Genomic DNA, 25,334 nt, shown 5'->3' with positions numbered 1-25,334 from the left:
AGCTTATTAGCAGGGGTACAATTGGGATTTGTTATGTGTGTGTGTGTGATTTCAGTCTTTTGAGGGGTGCACAGTATGCAAAGCCTACAAAATCTTATATTAGCGGACAAACTGTAAAATATAACAAGTTGAGAGAGACTGTTATGAACACTAAAATCCTGATCAAAATCATTCTAGTTGTTGGCAGTGTGCAAAGCTACATCTGTCTGCAGGATTTTTAAAATCAAATTTAAGACTTTTTTAAGACGATTTGAACTTTGATCCCTGGCTAACGAGCTCGTGCAGGGCTGTTTGAATACATGCAATTTGTGCGTGTATTAGAAAACAACATTCTGCAGTTTCTTTACGAATTGTTTAAGGCCATTTCGCGATTTCAATCATCATACTGTAACCAGCAACAGCCGCCCTTCTCTTCTCACCGGAGACATGCGATGCAGTCCTAAACAGTCTCTCGCTGTTGGTGCTTGTAATGATTTTTGTGTTTTTCTCTGAGAGTTTTAAATGCTTCCACACTGCAGACATGTCTGCTGCATTAGCGCACACCTCTATTTGGTCACACCATTGTTTGGTACAATTTATTCATTTTTTTTTTTTTTTCTTCTGCTTATTCGGCCGAACACCGAAAGAGGAATTATTATATTAATTTAAAACAGGGTTATATGTGTGGATGGGAGAAACAGCAGACAAGCTTTTTGAAAATCCAAATTGATTTTCTGCCAGTAGGAGGCGCTTTGTCGGAAATATAACGGTTTCCCCAGTAATGGCTGTAAACAAAGCAGCGCTGCGCTCATGAACGCTCCCATCAGATAAAGTTGAAATGCAATCAAAACTTTTCTGAAGACACTCAGTTCATTTCAGAGTCAACCCTGTTACCATCAAACCAGTTTGCCACAATTCTATCCCAGCAAGTGTTAATATATATTAATTTAGCTTGAGATAACAATATGCAAACATTTATCAACATTAAAGACGTTGTCTGTCTGACACAATATTTAAAATTATACAGAAATCTTCAAAATAACATTATTAGAATGGAAAAGATCCATTCAATTACAAACTAACTGCCACCTATCAATCTCACTGCCTTTTACCTTCCACTGATGCCTTAAGCCTGGTGCACACTGTATAATTTTGCTGTCTGAGACAAATTTCTGGGATTGTAAAGGATTTCTATTGTCGTAGGGCACAATCGTGAGTGTTTGATGGCCTAAGTCGACATGTTCACCAATAACAATGCTCTTTGTGGTGAATCTTAACCTTCAGTGGAGATTTGACCCAAATTGTTATTTATATAAATACTGACTTCAAGCTAGGCTGGAAGAGTGCATATTTGTGCATTTTCAGTAATATATTATAATATACAAAGATGGTGTTTTTTTTTTTTTTTAAGTTTGCAAACTCATTAACAACACATTGTTCATTAATGAAGTGAACTTTATCCACTTTTGCTTAAGAAACGCACATACAGAAAGTCACGTTTGGTGTGCGACCGACTTTGTCAACAGTGAATCGCTGGAATGACTAGATGTTAAAGAAATTCTAAAAAAAACAAACAAATAAAAAATCGTACAGTGTATAGCAGGCTTTACAAGCAAAACATCTTGTATTGCAATGACATCCCCACTAACATCCTGCTGAAAGAAAATATTAGGGCAGCCGTGGTAGTAATCAAGGCTGAAACAACAGATATTCTTCCTTTATCCTGTGATTTCATGCTTATCCGAGCCTGACCTCACTGCCACCCCTGGTAGAAAGAAGTTACGATGTTTCTTTATATTCCAGATCAATGGCCTAAACCTACGACTCCATGAAACTGTTGGTGTCAGGTGGAGCCAAGTCATTTTCTCTTAACTAAAACATCAGTGTTTAGCCACTCCTTCTTCAATACACACATATATGTAAGAGATAACACATTACCAAATGAGAAAATGGGCCTTCTTAAATGACTAGCCAGTAAACCGTTGTTGCTTGCCTCTTCGAACAAGCGCAGTGAGAGGTTTCGGGTGACCTTGCACGCCATCCTGTCACTTTGACAATGCCGGGGAACATTGTGGGGCAAGAGATCTTTCTCCCACAGGCAGATGGGATGTAAATGGGAGTAAATGGGTTTTTCATTTCTAAATGCCGTCTGATAATGGAAGTGGGTGATGTGCCAGATCACACACATATGAGCCTCTGTTGGAGATAAGGCCATTTGTACAAGAGCAGTGTGTATGTGTGTGTGTGTTATCTTCACCCCTCTGTTTCCACAATTTCTATTCTGTTCCTGAAAGACTCATTTGAATTTCCTCATCATAACAGCCCTATGCTTGAACCTCAATTAATATGTTAATGTTGCTGTGCAAGGTTTTTAATTAGTATAAGATGAATCACATTGCATTTTGGGGACCTGATTATCGCTCTCAGATGCTTCGGGGGTGTCGTTTTGTTGTTACGTGACGCTCGTAATGGTAGACTTTTTCAAGCTTCAAGTATTTAATTTTCTAAATAGTTATGGTTTATTCCTTCGAGTATTATTATTATTTTTTATTTACACAAAGATATTACTCTAAAAAATGTGGATCAAATCACTGGATTCATATGGACTTCATTTACAATGCCATAATGGCCTTTTTGGAGCTTGAAAGTTTTGATTACCTATCATTAGCTAGACAGAAATCTTCAGATTTTATTAACTTAATTTGTGCCTGAAGATAAATGAAAGTCTTGCAGGTTTGGAACGATGTGAGGGTGAGTAAATGATGATAGAATTTTCATTTTTGGGTGAACTAATCCTGATTAGCAGAAAATATATTCTGTTTAAAGGGATAGTTCAACCAAAAATGACAATTCTGTCATTAATTTCTCACCCTCACGTCATTCCAAACCCATAAGACCTTTGTTCATCTTCAGAATACAAATTAAGATGTTTTTGATGAAATCTGAGAGCTTTCTGACTCTGCATAGACTGCGACACAACTGAAATGTTCAAGGCCCAGAAAGGTAGTAAGGACATCGTTAAAAAATAGTCCATGTGACATCAGTGGTTTAACCATATTGTTATTCCTCTGCTTCTAAACAAGACATAGCGCATCTGCTTTCTACGTCAGTACCCCGGCTCCTGCATCAGCAGCACCCTCACGCATGCGTCAAGATACTCTCGTGAACACGCGTCAAAGACTGACATGGAAGAGAATAAATTGTTGAATAAAGTTGTTTTCTTCTTTTTGTGTGTGTGTGTGTGTGTGTGTTGCTGTACCTAAGACAATTTCTCACCCATTGTAAAATCACTGTAACGCATGGATGTGTTTTTCTTTACTAAAACACACACTCATACACATGTATGGTGTTTCTTCATTGGCGCCTCTTCTATCCATCCTTCTCTCTTTCTCCCTCCCCCATTCCTCTGTCTGTTTTTTTGTCCACTGCTATTATTTCCATTTTAGTAATCTGTTGAGGTACATTTATTTTTGCGAGCGAGTTATTGAATCATAACTGTGATTTTAAAAGAGTAATTAAAGTTAAATGTGGCCCTGATGAGCTACTCCTTCAGGAAATGTTGTGATATTAAATTATTTATGACTAGAGGGTCTCTGTACCATATGTAAATCATTTAGATATGCAAATGGCCCACTAAATCTCATAGATTATGAATAAAAATGTACTATTCCCATGTTTAGCTCTGGGCTTTTAATCACAGAATTACTTTTCTTTTTGTTCATGCCTGAAGTCATATTAATCACATGCTAGAAACACTGTAAAGAATAAGACACCTTTAGTTTAAAAGACAAAACCAGTGTAATACCACAGTTTTTTGTATTTTGAATGCTGACACTGAACTGCACTGTCTAAAATATAATCTACACAGATATGTGAAAACAGAGTTCAAATGTTAAAACAGCTTATAAGCTCAAATGTGTTGCCTTCTCAGTGCCACCACAAGGGAAGCCGTCACTGTTTTTCTGTCTTTAAAATTAAAATTAATTATTTTTAACTTGAACGCTGCATTTTTAGAATGCCATGTCATGCGCAAGACACTGCAAAAGATGCTAACACAATTAATATAGTGAGTGTTTACATAGAAAACAATGGATATTGTGCAAATAGCGCAATAGAATGCAAAAATGTGTTCTGTGTGAACGCCCCTAAAGGGCCACATTTACCGTCGCTATGCAACATTTCACAGGCAAAACAAAGCAGGAAAGGAGGTGACAAAATACCATTATAATACTGAAATGTAGTGTTACAGTAGAAACCAGCACAATGAGCTTTGCTTTTTTGCTAAGTTACGAATCTTTGTCAGTCAAAGGTCACTGCGGAATCAAGAGGCTTGCTATTGGTTGGCCTGCAAATATGTGTCAAAGTTGTGAAATTCACATGCATGCTCACAGGTGTGTGTTCATTTGCATTGTACACTAACTTCGAATGCAGTTCATCCTCGCTTTAACTCAAAGTTTATGTTAAATTAATAAATGTAAATGTAAACGTCATATGTACAGTCAAATGATTAAATGTAAATGTAAATATCATATTTAGGGCAGTTGTGGCCTAATGGTTAGAGAGTTGGACTTGTAACCCAAAGGTTGCGGGTTCGAGTCTCAGGTCCGGCAGGGATTGTCGGTGGAGGGAGTGAATGACCAGTGATCTTTTCCACCTTCAATACCACGACTGAGGTGAGAGCCTTGAGCAAGGCACCGAACCCCCAACTGCTCCGTGTGTGTGTCTGTGTGTGCACTTGTATGGGTTAAATGCAGAGCTCAAATTCCAAGTATGGGTCACCATAATTGGCCACACGTCACTTCCTTTCCTATAAATCGTACAATTTTATACAAATCGTGATGAAATTGTACAAAAGTGGATTGAAAGATCAAAATTTCAGAGTCAGAACTACTTTAAAAGTGCAGACCTCATACAAACTAAATTGACATAAACCTTTGGAGAAAAAAAAGGGGAATTAGGTTGATTATATTTTTGTTCACATTAACCTTAAGCAATAGTGATATTTTACTAACAAACAGCAATAATGAATGTTAGTTATAGTAATACTCAACTTTATTATAGTTATGAATAAAGAATGTGAGTTTGAGAAAGTGAAATCCCTTGTTTCCGCTATATTCTCCAGTGATTGCTCATCTGCCATTTATCTCACATTTCCTGTAGTGTCTGGATGTCCATCATAACATCAGGAGGCTCCACATAATGAGACACAGAGAGATGAGCACTTGAGTGGCATCATACAAGCTGTACAAGCACAGAATTATCTGTCATTTTCTCTAATGTTAGTCAAGGTTTTTACACCAAAAACAGTCATAATTATCATATACGTTTCATGACTATTTTCCACCCTGACCCTTATAATCAATCAGACCATTTTTGCTCTTGTCCTATCAAAATGTAAATGCAAATTAGGGTTGTCATATGTTAATGAGCTCATGGTTGTGATGTCATAACCACAAATATTCCTGCACTAGTCGTTTTTACAGTTTAATTTCAATAGACAGGCTTTATGAAGGTTAGTTTTTTACATAGTACCTCTATGTGATTTACAAATGAGCCCTTTGAAATATTACTAATATTGGTACAATACTATTGCATTTTGAGTTAACTGTCTTTTTATGTGTTGTACAGAGTGATGAACAGGAGGGACCTGAGGAAGACACTCGGAGCATCGCCGCATCTTCAGTTATGGTATTTCAATCGATCAATCAATCAATGCTATCTAATTATTTATGTGGTATTTTAAGGTTTAATTACTCCAGTGGTAATTTATGTACGAGTTAGGCGGCAATGCATTTATTTATTTATTAGTTTAGCAGACACTGTTATCCAAAGTAACATAAAATGAAAAAAAAAAACATTACAAACAGTATATACAAAATCATCAAATGTGGTTATGTTACATTGTATTACATCACTCTGTATTGTATATGACACAGCAGGAACCGCTAGTACCATAAATCAATAAACCATACCACACAGTGTTTTGGGAAGAGGACTGAGCTCTATTTCAGGCTTTTTTCTCAAAGCATTTCCTTGCAGAGTATACAAACAGTCTTCTCCCAGAACAGCATGCAGGCGGTTGAAGGACAGCCCCCTCAGTGAACGCTTGCGTTTTTTAATTATCGTGGAGGTGACACCACCTCCACGATAGGGAGATAGGGAGAGCATCTCTCGCCTGAGCTGTAAACAGGCTGTGAACTTTGCCGTCAGCCTCGCGACCCTGAGTGTCATTGATGAAGGGAAAAGCTCATTAATACACACCCAGCGAGAGACAACACAACACGGCCAGCTGAGAAACCCTCAACATGCACATATAGCTCATTTCTGAAGCATCTTTACAGCATTTCAGAAAGATGCTGTTTCATTTTAGTGAGCCTTATAGTCTCACAGATATGTCTGATTAATTGCTGTACTGTTTTTTCCACTTTTGTGATGTTATTAATGTGTTGGTTACAGAAAGCATTTGAGTGTTTACACTTCAACACAAGCTTACAGTGACCTGGATGTGTCAAGCTTTAAAAGCCAATCACAAAAGCACCATAAAAGCGGAATAAAATTAACTTATATGACTTGTGTGCTATATTATGCATTTTCTGAGGCCATATGATAGCCTTGTGTGAGAAACAGACCAAAATCTATTCATATTTTGCTGATGACATAGCGAATTAGCTAATAGCATTGCTCTCAAATCTCACACCTGTGTTTGCACGTATTCAAAACCTCAAATGTGCCACTTTTAGAAAGTTTGTGTATGATTTGAAGTCAGTGGTCATTGGCTGTTTATGACGTTCAGGTCTTCCTGGAACGTCTGTATTTATGAGTTGAGAAGTCATAATTTCGATGTCATGCTTGTTCTAAATGACATTTTTACATCTTTATTTCACTTACAAAGGTGTAGATTGAATTGTTGTATATTATATTGTAATTACACAATACTAACAAATTTTGAACATGGAAATGCCAATTTCTGTCATGAAACTCTAGATGGCGCAGGCTGATGGGTCCTTAATAATTGAAACTGATGATATTCACAGTTTCATGTTGCATATGCAGCCAATGAGCTTGCTGCTTTACATTTAAATGGCTAGTTAGCGTTCACTTGAGCATTTTGCACCGCATTTTCAGAGTTCCTCTGAAACCCTCCACCTTCCCCAGCTCCACCTGTATACAATAGATCTCCTACGGGTTATTATATATGCTAATTGTGCAGCAGCAGTATGTCTTAAATACTCACAGCAGTGAATCGGAGTATGTATTTGCAGTAGTAAGTTCCTGTACTTCGACAGCAATAACCAATAACAGCAGCAGCGTAGCAGATCTATTCCGCCAAGACCAAATACATTAACATTGCCATATCCATTACAATGCTAAAATCTTCCGAGAGTCATTATAGAACGTCTCGGTTACGTACATAACCCTCATTCCCTGATGGAGGGAATGGAGACGTTATGTCGTGATGACATTATGGGGATTCACTTGGGAGCCCCAATCATCTCTGACTTTAAGAGAAAACGCCAATGAAATTTGGCTAGTGGATTTTGCATACCTGAGCCACTCCCCGTGCATACGGGTATAAATAGGCGACAGGTGCATCCACTCTTCAGGTTTTACGCTGAGGAGCCGAGAACTTGTCCCTGGCCGCCAGCGATGGTTCGAGGTTGTGGCAAGGGGACATAACGTCTCCGTTCCCTCCATTAGGGAACGAGGGTTACGTACGTAACTGAGACGTTCCCTATCTTTCGGTCACTACGAGTTATGTCGTGACGACATTATGGGGCCCTGGAAAGCGCCACAACCTGAACCCTGTCACAACCCCGTGACGTAGCCAATGTTGGCAAGCGGCCGTGTGACAGACAAACACTACGCAAAGGTCGTAACCTTCCCACCGCCCCAGCGCAAATTCGCTGACCTTGGTACCCACAGGGACCACAGGTGAATACATCGCTGCTGGAGATAACCAAGCCGATGTTCCTTTCCCCACAGAAATTTCTTAACAGAAAGGATTTCGACCTACAACGAAAGATTTGCTTCAAGTCTTTCCGATTTGTTGTTACAGCTTAGGCAGAACGATGGGGAAGTGAGCCTTCTGGAGAAGAGCGCTACGGAGACCACACCCTACTCGTAGAGAGGTAACATGTGGAGATTCTCATATGGACTGACCCAGGCCTGGGGCAGTACTACATATGGAATGGGTCCCTGGGGCAGGTCCTGCCTGAGAGTAGGGATGGAGCAACTGCCAGCAGAGACTGACAGAACACTCTGTCAAAGGGAAGACACGGGTTTACAGAGAGGGAAACCTTACCGTGGAAGAATACACATATGGGATTGCCCGCAGGAAATCAAGCCATATGGACACCTAGCCCAGTACAGGGGCTGACCGGAGACCCAGGCAAGCTAACACCGATACTGGGCCTGCCGTCAGACTGCTCCGCCCAGTCTGACTGCCGGGGGTGCTGAAGGATACTCAACCAGGGTTCGCCGTCCGGGGAACTTACTGGAGGAGGAGAAAGACACTCACATCCCCGGGTGAGGGGGAATGGCGCAGCAAGCGTGATACCGGCCACGGCATCACTTCCCGCCGATTACCTGTTACCCAACACAGGGGAAGAAACTGGCTCAACGCGGAGACTGTAGAATCTCGCGAAGGTGTTCGGTGTCACCCAGCCCAGAGCTCTACAGATGTCTGCCAGAGAGGTGCCGTGCGCCAGCGCAACCCAGCCCAGAGCTCTACAGATGTCTGCCAGAGAGGTGCCGTGCGGCAGCGCAAAGGAGGAGGCAACACTTCTTGTGGAGTGAGCCCTCACCCTCAGGGGGCACGGCTCGCCTTGGGATTGGTACGCCAAGGCGATGGCATCCACTATCCAGTGGGCCAACCTCTGCTTGGAGACAGCCTTCCCTTTCTGCTGACCTCCATAGCAGACAAAGAGCTGCTCAGAGCTTCTAAAACTCCAGGTGTGGTCCACGTATATGCGCAGTGCTCTTATGGGACACTGCAACGCAAGGGCTGGATCTGCCTCCTCCGAGGGCAGTGCTTGCAGGTTCACCACTGATCTTGGAAGGGAGTGGTGGGAACCTTGGGCACGTATCCAGGCCGGAGTCTCCGGACAACGTGAGAGTAGGCCGGCCCGAACACAAGGCACTCTTCGCTCACTGAAAATGCTTGGAGGTCCCTGACCCTCTTGATGGAAGTGAGCTCGGTCAGGAGCGCTGTCTTAGCAGACAGGAACTTAAGCTCGACTGAATCCAGCGGCTCAAAGGGACCCCTCTGAAGTCCTGCCAGGATAATAGAGAGGTACCAGGAGGGTACCAGGGGTGGCCTAGGAGGATTTAACCTTCTGGCACCCCTCAGGAACCTGACGATAAGATCGTGCTTTCCCAGGGACCGGCCGCCCACTGCATCGTGATGTACTGCGATGGCAGCCACATACACTTTCAAGGTGGAGGGTGACAGCCTATGCTCCAACCTCTCTTGCAGGAAGGAAAGCACTACTCCAATCGTGCATCTTCGGGGGTCTTCTCGGCGAGAAGAACACCAGTTCGCAAACAGACTCCATTTCAGAGCATAGGCTTGCGTCTTAGAGGGAGCTCTAGCCTGAGTGATTGTATTAACCACCGCAGGTGACAGATCAGCTAGGTCTGCCGCGTCCCATCCAGGAGCCACATGTGGAGGTTCCAAAGGTCTAGACGCGGGTGCCAAATAGTGCCGAGCCCCTGAGAGAGCAGGTCCTGTCTCAGGGGGATGCGCCAGGGAGGGGCTGTCGCGAGGAGCATAAGTTCCGGAAACCAGGTCCTGGTGGGCCAGAAAGGCTCCTCGTCCTCCCTGACCTTGCACAGTGTCTGTGCGAGAAGGCTTACTGGGGGAAATGCATACTTGCGAAGAGCCCGAGGCCAGCTGTGTGCCAGTGTGTCCGTGCCGAGGGGGGCCTCGGTCAGGGAGTATTACAACTGGCAGTGGGAGGACTCACGGGAAGCAAACAGGTCCACCTGGGCTTCCCCGAATCGACTCCAGATCAGCTGGATCGTCTCGGGATGGATTCACCATTCTCCAGGGAACGTGATCTGTCGTGAGAGCGCATCGGCTGCACGATTGAGCTCCCCCGGGATGTGGACGGCGCGCAGCGACTCGAGCCGTGTCTGAATCCAGAGGAGGAGATGGCGGGTGAGCTGTGACATGCGACATGATCGTAGACCTCCCTGCCGGTTGATGTACGAAACCGCCGCAGTGTTGTCCGTGTGGACCAACACGTGCTTGTCTTGCAGCAGTGGCCAGAACTGCCGCAAGGCCAGATGCACTGCCAACAGCTCTAGGCAATTGATGTGCCAAAGCAGTCGGGGCCCCGTCCAGAGCCCCGAAGCTGCCTGCCCGTTGCATGTAGCGCCCCAGCCCATACTGGAGGCATCCGTCGTGACAATGACATGCCTGGACACTTGTCCTAAGGGCACCCCGGCCCGTAGAAATGCAAGGTCCGACCAGGGGCTGAATAGGCAGAGACACGTCAGTGTGATGGTGACATGATGTGTACCGCGGCGCCATGCCCACCTGCCAGTTTCCACACCGAGAAAAGAGATTCTCTGCACAGGGGAGAGCTTGCTCTTTTCCCAGTTGACCCGAAGCCCCAACTGGCTGAGGTGCCGGAGCACTAGGTCCCTGTGATCGCACAACTGTTCTCGCGACCGGGCCATAATGAGCCAGTTGTCGATATAGTTGAGGATCCTGATGCCCAATTCTCGTAACGGGGCAAGGGCGCCCTCCGCAACCTTCGTAAAGATGCGGGGGGACAGGGACAGCCCGAAGGGGAGGACCCTGTACTGCCATGCCCGACCCTCGAACGCAAACCGTAGGAACAGCCTGTGTCGAGGGAGAATCGAGACATGAAAGTAAGCATCCTTTAGGTCGACCGCTGCAAACCAGTCCTGGGGCTGCATGCATCTGATGATGCGCTTCTGCGTCAACATCTTGAACGGAAGCTTGTGAAGGGCCCGATTCAAGACTCGCAGATCCAGGATTGACCGGAGGGCACCGCCCTTTTTGGGTACGATGAAGTAAGGGCTGTAAAACCCCTGCTTCATCTCGAATGGAGGGACTGGCTCGATTGCATCCTTTGCCAGGAGGACAGCAATCTCCTCGCACAAGACAGGTGCGTCTCGGAATGCCACCGAAGTCTCGAGAACACCGCTGAACCTGGGAGGTCACCTGGCGAACTGAATCGCATAGCCGAGTCGGATTGTGCGAATGAGCCAATGGGACGGGTTGGGCAGCGCAAGCCATGCCACCAAACTCCGTACGAGTGGCACCAAAGGAACAATCGACGCACCCGCGGTGGTGCAGCGGATGGGAGTCGAGCTGGATAGGCCAGAAGGCATTGCGTTGTGGCTGATCACAGCAGAATTCCCCGTGTCCCCGGAGGGACTGGCCAGAGCTGCGTGGAGAGGCAACGCGTCTCCCAACCACAGGTACTTGGCTGCTGGCAAAGGGGGGCATCATGGGCGTGAGTGAGGAAGCGGCGCTCACTGTCAGCCCACGGGCCTGAGAACCTGGAGGAAAAGGAAATTGCTCTTTCTTTGAAAATGTGGGTACCGCTGGCCCTTGAGCCAGCGGCAGAACAGAATCAAACGAAAACTGAAGATTCTCTACCTGGCCCTCCTCCGGGGGAAGGAGCGCTGTCTCCGCCGTCTCCTGAGAAAGAGCAGCTTCCCACATCTCCGGGTTGCCCGTGTCAGGGCCGCTTCATCGACTTCTTAGACGACTTCATGGCTGGCTGGGACACGGGGGGCCTGCGAGAGGCTCGACGCGCTGGCCTTGATGTAGTTTCAGCACAGGGCGGAGGGGCTCTGGAGGACGCAGGAGGGTGCCCACGGCGACGAACAGGCTGAGGCTTGGCCCGCGGCGGAGCAGTGACTGATGTCTCACGCTGGGGCAGGATGTGCTGGATGGCCTTGGTCTGCTTCTTTACTGCCGAGAACTGCTGGGCAAAGTCCTCGACAGTGTCGCCGAACAGCCCAACCTGGGAGACAGGAGCATCGAGAAAGCTTGCTTTATCGACATCTCTCATCTCTGCCAGATTGAGCCAGAGATGGCGCTCTTGGACCACCAGTGTGGACATCGCCTTCCCGTGGGACGGCGCCGTGACTTTCGTCGCCCATAGGGTGAGGTCAGTCGCCGAGCGCAGCTCCTGCATCAACCTCGGGTCGGAATTACCCTCGTGCATTGCTTTGAGTGCCTTGGCCGGGTGAACTTGCAGGATGGCCATGGCATGCAGGGCAGAGGCGGCCTGGCCCGCAGCACTGTAAGCCTTGGTCGCGAGAGCGGCTGTCAGCTTACAGGCTTTGGACGGGAGGCGCGGACGATTCCTCCAGGTGGCGGCGTTTTGTGGGCATAGGTGCACCGCAACTGCTCTCTCCACCTGGGGAATGTCAACGTACCCCCATCGAGGGTAGTGAGGACGGAGGAGAGAGACGAGCGGCTTCTGGCCGTAAAAGGGGCCAGAAGCTCTTATCGTAACCCTCAGATCTCCCAGAGCGCCAGCCGGCGGTCCTCTGCTCGAGCCAGAGAGACCGGGACGGGTGACGGCAGAGGGTGCCACTCTTTTTAAAAAAGAGAGGCGAGAGCACAGTGAGGTCATGCTCATACGCTTGCAATGAACGCATGAGTCATCCACGAACGCCGCTTCAGCGTGTTGGATGCCCAGACACTGAAGACAACGATCGTGTCCGACCTCAGAAGACAGGTAACGACCACACCCAAGAGTACACGGACGGATCGGCATCTTTAAAAAGACGCGAACCGACCGTGTTTAGGAAAACTGCTCTTTTAGATTGAAGTGCCCAGGGGAATCGCTGATGACAGGGACACCGCTGTTCGCACCGTACCACCAACCAAGAACAGCTACCAGTCAGAAGAAGAAAGGCTTTGTGGAGAATAGCACTCTTCATCCTCTTGGCTCCGAAGCAAAAATCTGAAGAGTGGATGCACCTGTCGCCTATTTATACCCGTATGCATGGGGAGTGGCTCAGGTATGCAAAATCCACTAGCCAAATTTCATTGGCGTTTTCTCTTAAAGTCAGAGATGATTGGGGCTCCCAAGTGAAGCCCCATAATGTCGTCACAACATAACTCGTAGTGACCGACAGATAGGGAACTAGTTTTATCTTTGGATCATAAAAGCATACAAGTCTTTTATATTTTAGATCATTTTGGTTTGAAATGACGTGAAGGTGAGTAAAAGATTATTTAAAATTTCATTTTTTGGTGAGGTATTTTTTTTTTAACCCAAATATTTGTGTTTGTAAATATCATCAACATGCTTACTGTATTCGCACAGCCTGTTTTTTTTTAACTTGCGCAATTAGTTGATCCACAAGGGGGCAACACTGGCTGTCAGAAAAGCAACGGAAAAGATGGAACAACAACAAACTACTGGAGACTGCAGCAAACACATCAAAACTTAAGTATACTTTGGGCTTGAGTTAACAGGCAAATCTCTATCTTCAGGCTTCCATAATCAGACAATACAGAGAATCAAATACAGAGCATTTACGATTTATGCCCATGAGTTTTGAGGCCACGTAATAAACTACATCATAAACTTGCTGCTGGAAGCATTTCTTTCAAAATGGATGTCAGAAGGCAACGGAGCCATAAACAACCAGAGACATTAATTTCAGAATAAACGAGGGGAGTTTGTCTCTTGTAAACTTTCATTTTAACTTTGCTGTAAACTTTATTGGCTGGGTACCAACTGGCCTGCCAATTACAGCTCCTTTCTCTTGTTAATTTTATGTTGGGGTGATAAATTCTCAGCAGGGCTCGAGTCCTGACCTCAACCTTACCTACTTCGTTCATAAAGTAAACTCCTTCAGCACACCCCGTTTGAAAAAAACAGACTGTTGAAGGCATCACAAAATATGTCACAGAGAACCAATTTGTTAATGTGCTTTTAATGTTTTAGTGGTACATTTACACCCGCACCATGCTTCTTTTAGTTTAGCTAAACCAAGCTAATGAATCGGTAGCTGACTCACAACACTCACTGTGTGTAGCAAAAGCTACAGCATGTTTCTCCTCCATCCCCAGTGTCCACACAAAGGGCACAAAAACTTGCTGATATTGTATCTCTCTCCCAGCGAGCGGGACACTGACCTAGCTGACTCATTCTGACAATGCTAACAGAGTGAACGCCCCAGATCGGCCATTTCCATGTTAGCATTCATTGTCTGAACAAGCACCTTCAGTGAGACCATGCTGAGAAGAGTTCACCAGGCCGCTGGGTTTGGAGCGCCAACACGGCACTTCCCATGCTCAAGAGTAGACCTGACTCACCTCCAACTTGCTCGTGATTTAGCATATTGTTATTGTTAGCAAAAATATTGAATTTTTTAAACAGCCCACATATACGTGGACAAAATTTGTATTTCATGCAGAACATGCAAAGTTTGTCAAAAGGCTTGAGGCCTTTGCTCTGGTCTTCATGTCAAAACATGCAAGACATGCACATGTTAAATAATCTAGGGTTTTGTTGACACCATTAATGACCGTTCCTCAATAAAAGAACACTGTTTATGAAATTATGTGCACTAGTGCTGGTTATCAGTTAGATATAAGAATTGTTATTTTGGTAATTTACAGTTATTGTTATTGGTCACATTTTGTTTTTATGTCCAATTCTCACTATTAATAAACCATTAACTACAACTTTTGCCTCAATACGCAACACGTAAAAACACAATATAAGTCATTATAATCCGTAATTATGTCCCCACTGGATGCAACAAATGCCTCGTTTGTAATGGGTTTTATTGGTTTTGTCTCGTCGTGCCGGGAGACGGCATCACAGTATGTTAAGGGGCGTAACATTTCCGTCACACGCTTGAGGTATTCAGCCAATCACAACGCACTGGATAGCTGGCCAATCAGCATACACCTCGCTTTTCAGACCGATGCGCTTTGTAAAAATCGATGCGTTTCAGAAAGGCGGGGCATACAGGAGAAGCAATAATGTACAGTATGTGGAAAATAATGTGTTTTTTTTATCTTAAACCGCATAAACACATTGCATTACACCAAATACACAACATAATGTTCTTTTTAGCAACGTCATATGACCCCTTTAAGATTATTCTCTACTGACTATTCTAATAAAACATAAATTGTTTAAGTTGAAGTGATAAAAATAGGAGAATTTTGTTTGTACTTGAAGAATTCACATCCTGAAATGATAAAAATATGTTATGCAATAGTTTATTACTTTAAATAGCATAAAATTGTTTTAACAGGGTGGTCACATAATATGGAGGGACGTCTTTTATGACTTCGTTAATAATAAATGATCAACTCAAATCTAAGTAAATATATAAATGCGCTATCATTGGCTGCAGTTTTTAGTCAATCCCTCTTTTGTTCTAGATCGGATAAGCATATTAATGACATATTTTGTGTTTAACGGCTGTTTTAAAGATGTTCACATGGTTGTCCAATAATAATTGTCTCTTAGAGACTTGAGGCATGTACACCTGAACAAGTTTCTGAAGAAAACAACTAAAAAAACACCTGGAGTGGGAAAACGCAGCACTGACATCTGATCCATCTGAGAGTCAGAGTTTGGATCCTTTCATGTGTCCATAAGGGCTGAAGCAAGACGGGCAGTCTTAGAGAGATGCCTCGCAATGTCCATCACTGCAGCAGTTTGTCTTCATCAATCATCTCGCTGTTTGTTGACGATAGCAACAGGATGTCACAGTTATTTTTATAGATCTTGTTATTGGGGTCTGCCCTCTCACAGCAGGAATGTCCTCAGCACAAGGCATCATGGGATGTGGACCTGACCTATTTGCAGGGACCATCTTTGTTCTCTCATGGATTGAATTTTACATAATTTTCATGATCAAATAAGTAAGCCGTGCCATTTTGAGCATGTTTGAATGTCAGACAGCATTTTGATGTCACACTTTAGATTGTGGCGTATAAGTGTTGCTGTATCTGGTTGCTTTCTAATGAGCAGCTTATGTTATCTGGCATTGGGTGTTACCAGCAGACCGATGAATGGAGCTCACGTCAGTGTTTTCTCGTCTGGAGACGCAGCTGAAGTTTAAGAGTCAAGGTCACGCAGACCCCTCGCCTTCATCTGTCAGCTCCTTTTGATCTGCAGACGCTTTCCTCCGTCTTTCTGCACGCTCTGCCTTTAACACGGGGTCAGAGGTCAAAGCAGGGCAAGGCCACAGGATCCCAGCCTCCTTTTCCTCTGCTAGTTTTCCTTTCTGTCTTTCTTTGTTTCTAATATTGCCCCGTGAAGTATTTGTTTATTTCAAAGTTCATATTGCTTTAGCTTTTATAATATACATATGTCAATATCCACGCTCGGCCCCTGGTCCCAATCGGCAGCCCCTCAGTTGCCATGTTGAATCAATGTTTTGAACAGAAATGCAATAATGCCAGGACCTTCACGGCGGGGGTTTCAATTTGTCATATCATAAACAGGTGCTAAACATGAGGATTAGTGGTGCTGAGATCCACGGTCTTCCCTTGGATCGTGTTATCTGGGTACTGGATCCCTGACGCATTCTGTCAGATTGAACAACGGGGCCCTTGTGCTGGCCACGGGCGTGGGTCTTATGCAGGGCCCCAGACTTGGTCACAGGTCATTGATCAGTGTGACAAGAAACTCTGTCTGGTTCTGGTTAGATGGAGGCTGCCTGGAACCGACCTCAGATTAGAAATGAAGAGAGGTCAAAACAAGAAGGAGCTGAAGGCTAGTGTTATAACAGATTTTCACAGTGCAGGAATGGACAGGCAGTCAGATGAATGGTAGTATACTACTTACTTAGTATGTTCTGTATACTACAATTTTTCTGAATACTACAATTATTTGTCCCATTGATGTATACTTATGAACTTTTGTAATTTTTTAGCACAAAACATGTAAGTAGAGCATTCACACTTTGAAATTCCAACAAGACAAAAATCGTTCTTCAAATGATGGATGATCTACTTATTTAACCAAAAAATAAAAAAATACATACTTTCATAGTAGAAGGGGAGGGGCTATCCGACTCTGATGCTGGATGACAAAATAACCTTATAATATGCCATACACTAGATGGTAGAATACAGTTCTGCCTCAATCAAAGAACTAATTTGATGCGTATTAATAGTTAGTAAGGTAGTTGTTATGTTTGGGGTGCATTAATATCTAAAAAAGGGGTCATGCAAAATAAGGCATTAATATGTGTTTTATAAGTACTAATATTATGGGGTAGGATTAAGGGATCTAAAATATGGTCATGCAGAATAAGGCATTAATATGTGTTTTATAAGTACTAATAAACAGCCAATATGCTAGTAATATGCATGTTAATAAGCAACTACTTAATAGTGAGAACTGGTCCCTAAATTAAAGTGTTACCAGTTTAATAGAAGTACATAGTATAGAGTACCTCTTTTGGGACCCAACTATAGTCTGTACAATGACAAATGTTACAAACAGCAGGATGCCACCTTGTTGACATGAATTCAGTGAGTGGTGTCCAGTTTTCATCTCAGAAATAAATTAGATAATTTATATACAGAGTTCTGACATGAAACTCTAGATGGCGCAGTCCGATAGGTCTAACTCAATCTGACCTAATGGCATCATTATCACATGGAACAGCTGATTGGTTCTCTCCTGTATCGGTAGCCAATGAGCTCGCTGCTCAACATTCAAATATATGACTAGTGCTTGCAGTTGCAGCTTGCTTCAGAAACCCTCCACCTTCCCCAGCTCCACCTGTATAGATCTGCTACATGGTGATTCATGTACACTATATGGGGGTTATTTCATGTATGTTATATTTGCAGCAGCAATATTTCTTACATGCTCACAGCAGCATGTTGTGGATGTATTGGCAGTAGCAAGTCTCGGTAATTGCTCTGCCGAAGCAGCGTAGCAGATCTATACCAAATACACCAAATACATTAACATTGTCATGTACATTACCATGCCAATCCCTCCAAGAGTTGTCATGTATATATATTAAATATATATATTAAATCCAATTGTAGTCAAGTAAGAAGAAAGACATTTCTGCTCATATTACTTCGATGTTGCAAGTATTTGACAGAGTAATCAGCCAGTAATTGCGCAATGGAGGCACTGCTTCCTGTCACATGACTTTTAACCTGTATTTTACTGTTCGCCTTTCACATTCACGCCACACTGTAGAAACTCCGTGATAACACAGTGATCTGGTGTTGTATGCCTCAGAGACTAAGTACATATTACTTATAGGTCTTACAGGTGAACCCTATTCTTGCATGCTCCCTTGTCGGGTCTTATGTATTCCATGTCTTGTTTGTAGTCACTGTTTCATCGGGTACAGATGGACCCCATTGAGAAAGAGTGGCTGCGTTGTGCAGCGCTGGGAAACGCTACTACCCTGTACCTGCTTCTACAACAGGACCCTACACTTGTCTCCAAAAAGGTGAGACTTCACCATTGCATTTTATTTGTAAAAATTCAAACGTTTCAATAACTACAAAAATATATTATTTATTATTCTCTGTATGGTGCCAGTACCATCATTTTCCTGATTACTAGTAATTTGTGTAGTGACTGGAGGGTTGCAGCGGTTGCGTTTCCTGAGTTGTAAGGGTCAAGCTAATTAGGATGAGGATTACGTTACTGCACAGAACCAGAGAGTGTCTCTTTTGAAGATTTAGGGCAGGATGAAAAGACTCGGACAGGAACTGAATGTTGTTTGACCAGGAGCGTTTTTGTTGCCTGATAGTGTTAGAGGAACAGAGCGGGTCTTCTTTAAAGGTGAAGAGAAAAGAAAATAAAACACGCTGACGACTTCCAGATATTGTTTGTCCCCTGGATGCAAGCGCAGCCTGTATTGGCTTAACTTCAGAAGCCTTTGGCCCCAAGGCTGTGTATTCTGCCACTTACGCACACTTCCGAAACAAGGGAGATGGTTGGACACAGAAAACAGAGAGGAGGAAAAGAAAAGGAAGGTGGCAGACGTGTGTCTGGTTGTAAATCATCACATATGTGCCTGGCAGCAGCAGCGGGTCGCAGCTCTACGGGAGTGAGGCCCAAAGCAGCAGCTCTTATTAAATTTCCATGAAGTTTAGTGAATTTACGCAGTGAGCAAGGATGACAGGGAACGGCTGGGGCTGCTAAGTGCTTGCAGTGTTGCTGTAGAGCAACTGGCAAGAACACTTACCACCTCTATAGCTACTGCTAATGCTAATAGCTACTTATTTTACTCTAGTTTAACCAGTTGTCAGATATTAATGGAACATTCTCAGAAAACGGTGCCATTTGTGTCCAAAAATTTCTAGGAATTACTTTCAAAAAGTTACTCTTGAACTAAGTCCTAAAGCACCAGTATGTGTTTACAGACTTGCAGTGCAAGAACCAATAGTTATTTAATGTTACTAACCCTGAGTCTCTAGTTGAGTTGCAGGTTAATTAGTAATTAATCAGTAGTAAATCATGGCCCAAAAATTCCTGCAAGTTACCCTTTTCATAAAACCTACATGAAAGAGTGTTTTTAAAACATAGTTTGCTTTACTTTTTTTCTCAACATGTCAACAAAAATTCAAACATTGTTTATCGTTCTTTCCACTAGTTTTCAAAGTCAAACGGATTTCATAATCTTAGTGCAAGTTTGTGGACCTGCTACCGCCAAAGAGAACACTTTAAATCATGTGTCTACTAGCATGCTAGTGCTGATAACAGCAAAATGTTCTTTTGTGTAAGTGATGCTAACTTAGACAACAACAGGACATTTCCAAAGAGCACGCAAGGTTTTTGTCTGTACCTCACAATCCATTTTTCAAACAAGGAACCGGTTCAAATGCATCTTCATTGTCTTTAAAGATAAGATGGGACTTTCTCATCAGATCTGATTTCAGATGTGGCAGTCAAAGATGGACATTTTTAGTGGACCTTTTTGCTCATCCAGTCCCCCCAGGTCAACAGTAATGGCCAATGTTCTTAACCAGGATCAGATAAAAGCGATAGTGTTGATGGGATAGACAGCATCTTATGTGGCCATCACGATTGAGAGACAAAAACTCATAGGAAAGGTTAATCTCAGGCCCTTATCAATCAATTACATTTGGCTTTGTGGAATTAATGGCGTGGCTGGAATTGCTTGGCAGGATTGAAAAGGGTTTGTGGGCTGAACTTGGCATTGGCGTCTCTAGGGGAAATGAAGCTCTTTGTGTTTGAAGCATCACAGCCAAATGGTTCAAACCCCTCTCATAGATGCAGATACAGAGCAAGATAACAGCTTCTCAAATTAATTAGTGCCTCCTCGTTCCCAATCAAACGGTTAACTTGAGTCCCTTGTGAATCCCTGCAGAAAACGCAGCGCCATTGAAATTGCAATGTGTGACTTTGTGTGGAACATCCTTTGACCATGTTTGATTTATGTGTCCTCATTAGATTTGTTTCCTCCTTCTTTTCGCAGGACTTTGTCACTGTAAGTACACGAGGACTCTACCTATACCCCTTCATCCCCGTCCTCTTTGCTTCTGCTTCATGCCACTAGAAATAACTCGTGCAAACCCAATCATCAGTTTATTACTCTTTTCATGTAATTCTTAGTTTTACCCTAATCTATCTGTTGTCCGCAATTATACTCAAGTGTTGTTTCAAGAAGATCATCAATTGTTATCTGAGGCTGGTTGGGATGGGCACTATAGGCAGTGTTGTGATGCTCAAAATACCAAAACTACCAACTTAACTACGCATTTCAGTAGGGTAACAGTTAGTTTTCAAGCAGAGTAGCTTTCCCATTAAAAAGTTAAAAATTGTGCAATAACTAGTGGCATAAAAAGAGTAAAATTAATTGGGAACACAGTTGTAAGCCCAAGTGTATATTTAAGCCTAAAATGCCCACCTTCTATTTCATATTAACCAATTTGAGGTCAAATTCATTTCATGTAAATAGTAAACATGATCTCACGAAATAAAGAAGCGGAAAAGTATTTTTCGAGGTCACGGTTTCATACAAATTTGTGCAATGTGAAAACGTAAGATTTGTGATCAAATAAAAGTAAACTTCAAACTGTACCTCTGACCCCACTCCTAAACCTAACCCTCTGCAGGGCGAGTAGGCTGTATTAAAACGTGTAAATGAGATTGCCAAAACATAATATTTACGAATTGTAATGCAACAGTGTTGAAAATTGCAGAGTTCGTTTAAATGAACCAGTTTGTGCGAAATTTGATTTTGAATTGTATTGTAGTAGAATGTGAATAGCTTCAAAACGGTTGGCCACTTTTTATTAGTAGCTTGTTCATCGAGCCAAGTCAGTGCTGATAGCAATGAAAAGGAAGTCAAAAAAAGACAGCAAGTTTGGGGGTATTTAGATGAATGGTATGCATGTATTAGTAGAGACTCCCACTGGTCAGTTGCATCCATCGCAATGCTGTTGTTTACTAGAATATGACACCAGGGAAATCAGATTTGCAAACAATAACATCCAAGGGCTTGCTAATCTTCTTAAGAGAAATGAATGAAAGGGGGTGGAAATGAGAAGGGGGTGTCTGTAGCCAGGTTGGACACTGATCTTGAGGCGATCGAATAACAAGGGAAGATGAGACCAGGATCTGGGGATTAAGCTGAGGAGATCCCAGAGGAATCAAATGAGAGTTTAGCCTTTAGAATCACATTTTCTCAGCTTAGAGCCAACCACCCCCAAAACTTCAAAAACGGGAGGCTTTGAAATGGAAGTAGGTGTCCATAATCCCCTCTGTGGATGCTAATCTATGTACCTAGATTTGGTCCTTCTCTTAGCCTGAGCTTCACAACAATGCTCCTCTCCTCTCGGGCTGGCCAACTTTAGCCTTGTGATGTGTTGATGAAGGTGGAATGGATTAGTTGAGTAGGTGTCCTCTTTAGAGTAGTTCTTTCATTAGATCTCATTAGCTCTCTTGACTAGAATGTAAAGGACACTTGCTTAGAGTCCATTGTACAGTATTTAATTTGCATCAGGACAATGTTTGATCCATGTTGTCTTCAATCACTGTTGTCTTCAATGACTTCATTGGATTTCCAGGGGGTAAGTATGCTCTCTAAGAATCGTTTTTGTTATATCAAGTTTGTTAGTGGTGTTTGCTAAGGCAAGCCTTCCCATGGTGGAGGAGGGACCCGGGTTATATAAAAGGACCAGAATATCTGAGAGACTTTTGGGTGGGCTCTTTTGATTTAGGCCAATAAGCAACCACAAAGACTATGCTAGCAACAACATAGCAACATACTAAAAACCATCCAGAATACCTCCAGTGCCCTGGTGACCACCCACAATACCCTAACGTAGGTGTCAAACATTTTAATGCCAAGGACCCCCATATATGATGATCCCTAATAGTTTGTTCACACCAAAGCGAAGCGAATATTCACGTGAGATGTTTTTTTGTGTAATTTACGTGAATAAAAACATAATAATGCTCTCCCTCCATTTTTTTTTTGATACAACTAGATGTGTCAAACCAGATGTGTCATTAAGCTCTTCGCTGATTGACTTGCGTGGAAGACGCGATTTAGGCTAATATCACCTGTTTGCAGCAATCATGTTGCCCAATTCATCTAGTGGTGTTTGCTAAGGCAAGCCTTCCCATGGTGGAGGAGGGACCCGGGTTATATAAAAGGACCAGAATATCTGAGAGACTTTTGGGTGGGCTCTTTTGATTTAGGCCAATAAGCAACCACAAAGACTATGCTAGCAACAACATAGCAACATACTAAAAACCATCCAGAATACCTCCAGTGCCCTGGTGACCACCCACAATACCCTAACGTAGGTGTCAAACATTTTAATGCCAAGGACCCCCATATATGATGATCCCTAATAGTTTGTTCACACCAAAGCGAAGCGAATATTCACGTGAGATGTTTTTTTGTGTAATTTACGTGAATAAAAACATAATAATGCTCTCCCTCCATTTTTTTTTTTGATACAACTAGATGTGTCAAACCAGATGTGTCATTAAGCTCTTCGCTGATTGACTTGCGCGAAAACGCGTCATGTGAATCTCCTGCTCGTGTTGAAATTTTTCAACTTGCGTGGAAGACGCGATTGAGGCTAATATCACCTGTTTGCAGCAATCATGTTGCCCAATTCATCACGTCATCTGGCGCAAATTTGCGGCTATTTGCGTCTTTGCATTGACTTTGTAATCTACTAGCGCAAATTATTAAATTCTCAATTTTTTCACAGTTTGAAAAAGTGTGGTAAAACTTGCACAGTTTGTCGGCGCCAATCACCTTGTGGGCAGACATGCAGCGCTGTTGTGCTTCGGCGTCCCGAGTTCAAGTCCTGACTTATGGACATTTATCACTGCTTTTCATCGATCTTTATTAATTCAACTTTGTTAATTCAAGCTTTGCCTATGTTTTCAGGAGCACACAATCTAATAATGAGAGAAACCAGTGTTAATATATGAAAACATGGTCATGGTGGTTTACACCTTCAGGCATCTTCATGCAGGAGTTGAGCACTCTTGTTCAACATTAATAATTGCAATGATGAGGTATTTAATTCATGTTAATTTGTGTGTCTGGTATGCGGCCCTCTCTATATGCACAGGCAGCCGAATGATCATTGTGTCTAATTATAGTGTAATGACACGGCAATTATTAGTTTAACAAACAGGCAGCGCTCCAGCCGCCTCGGGGCGGACATGCACCTCTCTGCATCTCTCAGCCAATAGGAGTGGAGGATTGAGCTACTGTGGTATAAAAAGATTAAATTCATGCTTAAATTTTAGGATAAGGAAGGCTCTTTACCTCTTTTTATTGGCCTTTTGTATGTTTACAAAAAAAATTTCACAGTGTTGCAGCGTAAATGTGGTGGGATTTTAACAGTTTTCTGAGATGAGAGGTAAAACATACCTTAAAAAGTCAGCAATGTTTTGTTTCTTTTTTAATTCTTATGATTTATGAAAGCCTACAGAGGGCTTGTTCTCATCTGCTAGTGTAAGATATGCTATGTACTATACACAAACCTTTTAAGGCAGCACCTAACTGAAATGGACCTTCATAAGAGGGATTTTATTAATCTACTCAAGCAGAACCAAATAGACCTCCTTGCTCAAAACACACTGTAGACTGAGTTCAATAGAGTTTAATGCTAGCATGTTGCTACGCAAAACACTTGATACTCTAAAGGAGTGCTGTAGGGGTGGCGTATTTTTGTAGGCCAAATCCAGAAATGAGTTATAATTTTAGTACTTCTGGTTTCATTGACACTTTTTTATTTTTAATGGGATTTTGGTTAATTGCCTGAAATAAGACATTGAAGTCATGTGACTGTAGCATAGTTACTTCAGTTGCGTTTAGCTTTTTACTTCTAACAATTATGTTTAGGTTTCAAAATGTATAAAAGTTAATAAATAAAATAAAATAACCCAAAAGCCAGTGGAAAAATCCTATTAGGTTTTTGTCGAGGGGACCAGGGTGATGCTAACTTACTTCAAAAATCCATCACTGCAGTGCTCTATAATATAATATAATACAATACATAGCACATACAAATATTGAGTAAAATGGTATGTTATTAAATTTTAATTATTTAATTATTATGAATGAAGGTTCGTCTAATGCAGTGGTTCCTAACTAGTGGGGCACGACTCTTCTGGTATGGTCACAGATAGTATAGGGACAAACAATGCTAAATACAAATAACAATAAGTGACTAGCCATATCATTTTGCATAGTTAGGAAAACGAAATAGGGTTTTAAACTTTTAAAGTGGAGGCAAAAAACTCCTATGTTCTGTCAGCCGAACTATAACAACTAACCACATTTACCGAACCGTTTTTCTTTTCTGCAATAAACAATTTGATATTGTGTTGGATCGCCACTTAATGTTTAATGTAAAATCTGGGTCCTGAAGCAAAACCAGCTGAGAACAATCCCTTCAGTTCTATCTAAAATTGAAAATATTCAAAGCTTTCAGTATTATCAAACCTCAGATTTGAGTGATAAGGTCATAAAAGGTATCTCTGTGTGTGTGTGTGTGTGCGTGTGTGTGTGTGTGTGTGACTGCTCTCCCTGTGCAATAATTCAGTGTTATCCCAGCAGTCATTGTAAGAGGCTGTTAATGTTGCTCTTTTGTGTGGGACTATGGCCGTTTTTAAACAGCTCCATATGGTGACAAGCATCAGGCTTTGAGTGAGAGTGTGTGTGTGAGGGTCTGCTCTCACCCTCTCTATTGAGCCCGACCACAGAGGAGCACTATAAGCTGTCCTTTCACACTGCCAATAAAAGACAGAGCCTCCATCTGGCACACACTAAACCTCTCTCTCTCTCACACACATATACACACATATACACACACACACACACACACACACACACACACA

At 42.8% G+C, this 25,334-nt stretch overlaps 1 protein-coding gene across 5 annotated transcripts in view; it reads left to right on the top strand.

The window, feature by feature from the left end:
* The window catches only part of LOC107679978 (ankyrin repeat domain-containing protein SOWAHC-like), an 83,157-nt gene that overhangs the window by 36,977 nt on the left and 20,846 nt on the right, over window positions 1–25,334 (top strand). For 4 of the 5 annotated variants that reach the window (XR_001633106.1, XR_001633105.1, XM_016475713.1 and 1 more), the window contains 3 exons: window positions 5,608–5,667; window positions 18,313–18,435; window positions 20,434–20,443. Coding sequence is in view for 3 of the 5 variants with exons in the window: in XM_016475713.1 (XP_016331199.1) it covers window positions 5,608–5,667; window positions 18,313–18,435; window positions 20,434–20,443 (193 nt within the window). In the remaining 2 variants the exon portion in view is untranslated. Of the gene's footprint in view, window positions 1–5,607; window positions 5,668–18,312; window positions 18,436–20,433; window positions 20,446–22,027; window positions 22,421–25,334 lie in introns of those variants that run through there. The other variant, XM_016475715.1, reaches the window with a different exon arrangement.

The sequence above is a fragment of the Sinocyclocheilus anshuiensis genome, unplaced genomic scaffold (genome assembly GCF_001515605.1).
Source record: "Sinocyclocheilus anshuiensis isolate Anshui unplaced genomic scaffold, SAMN03320099.WGS_v1.1 scaffold528, whole genome shotgun sequence".
Taxonomy (NCBI): Eukaryota; Metazoa; Chordata; class Actinopteri; order Cypriniformes; family Cyprinidae; genus Sinocyclocheilus; species Sinocyclocheilus anshuiensis.
This window is presented reverse-complemented; position numbering and strand designations above follow the sequence as displayed.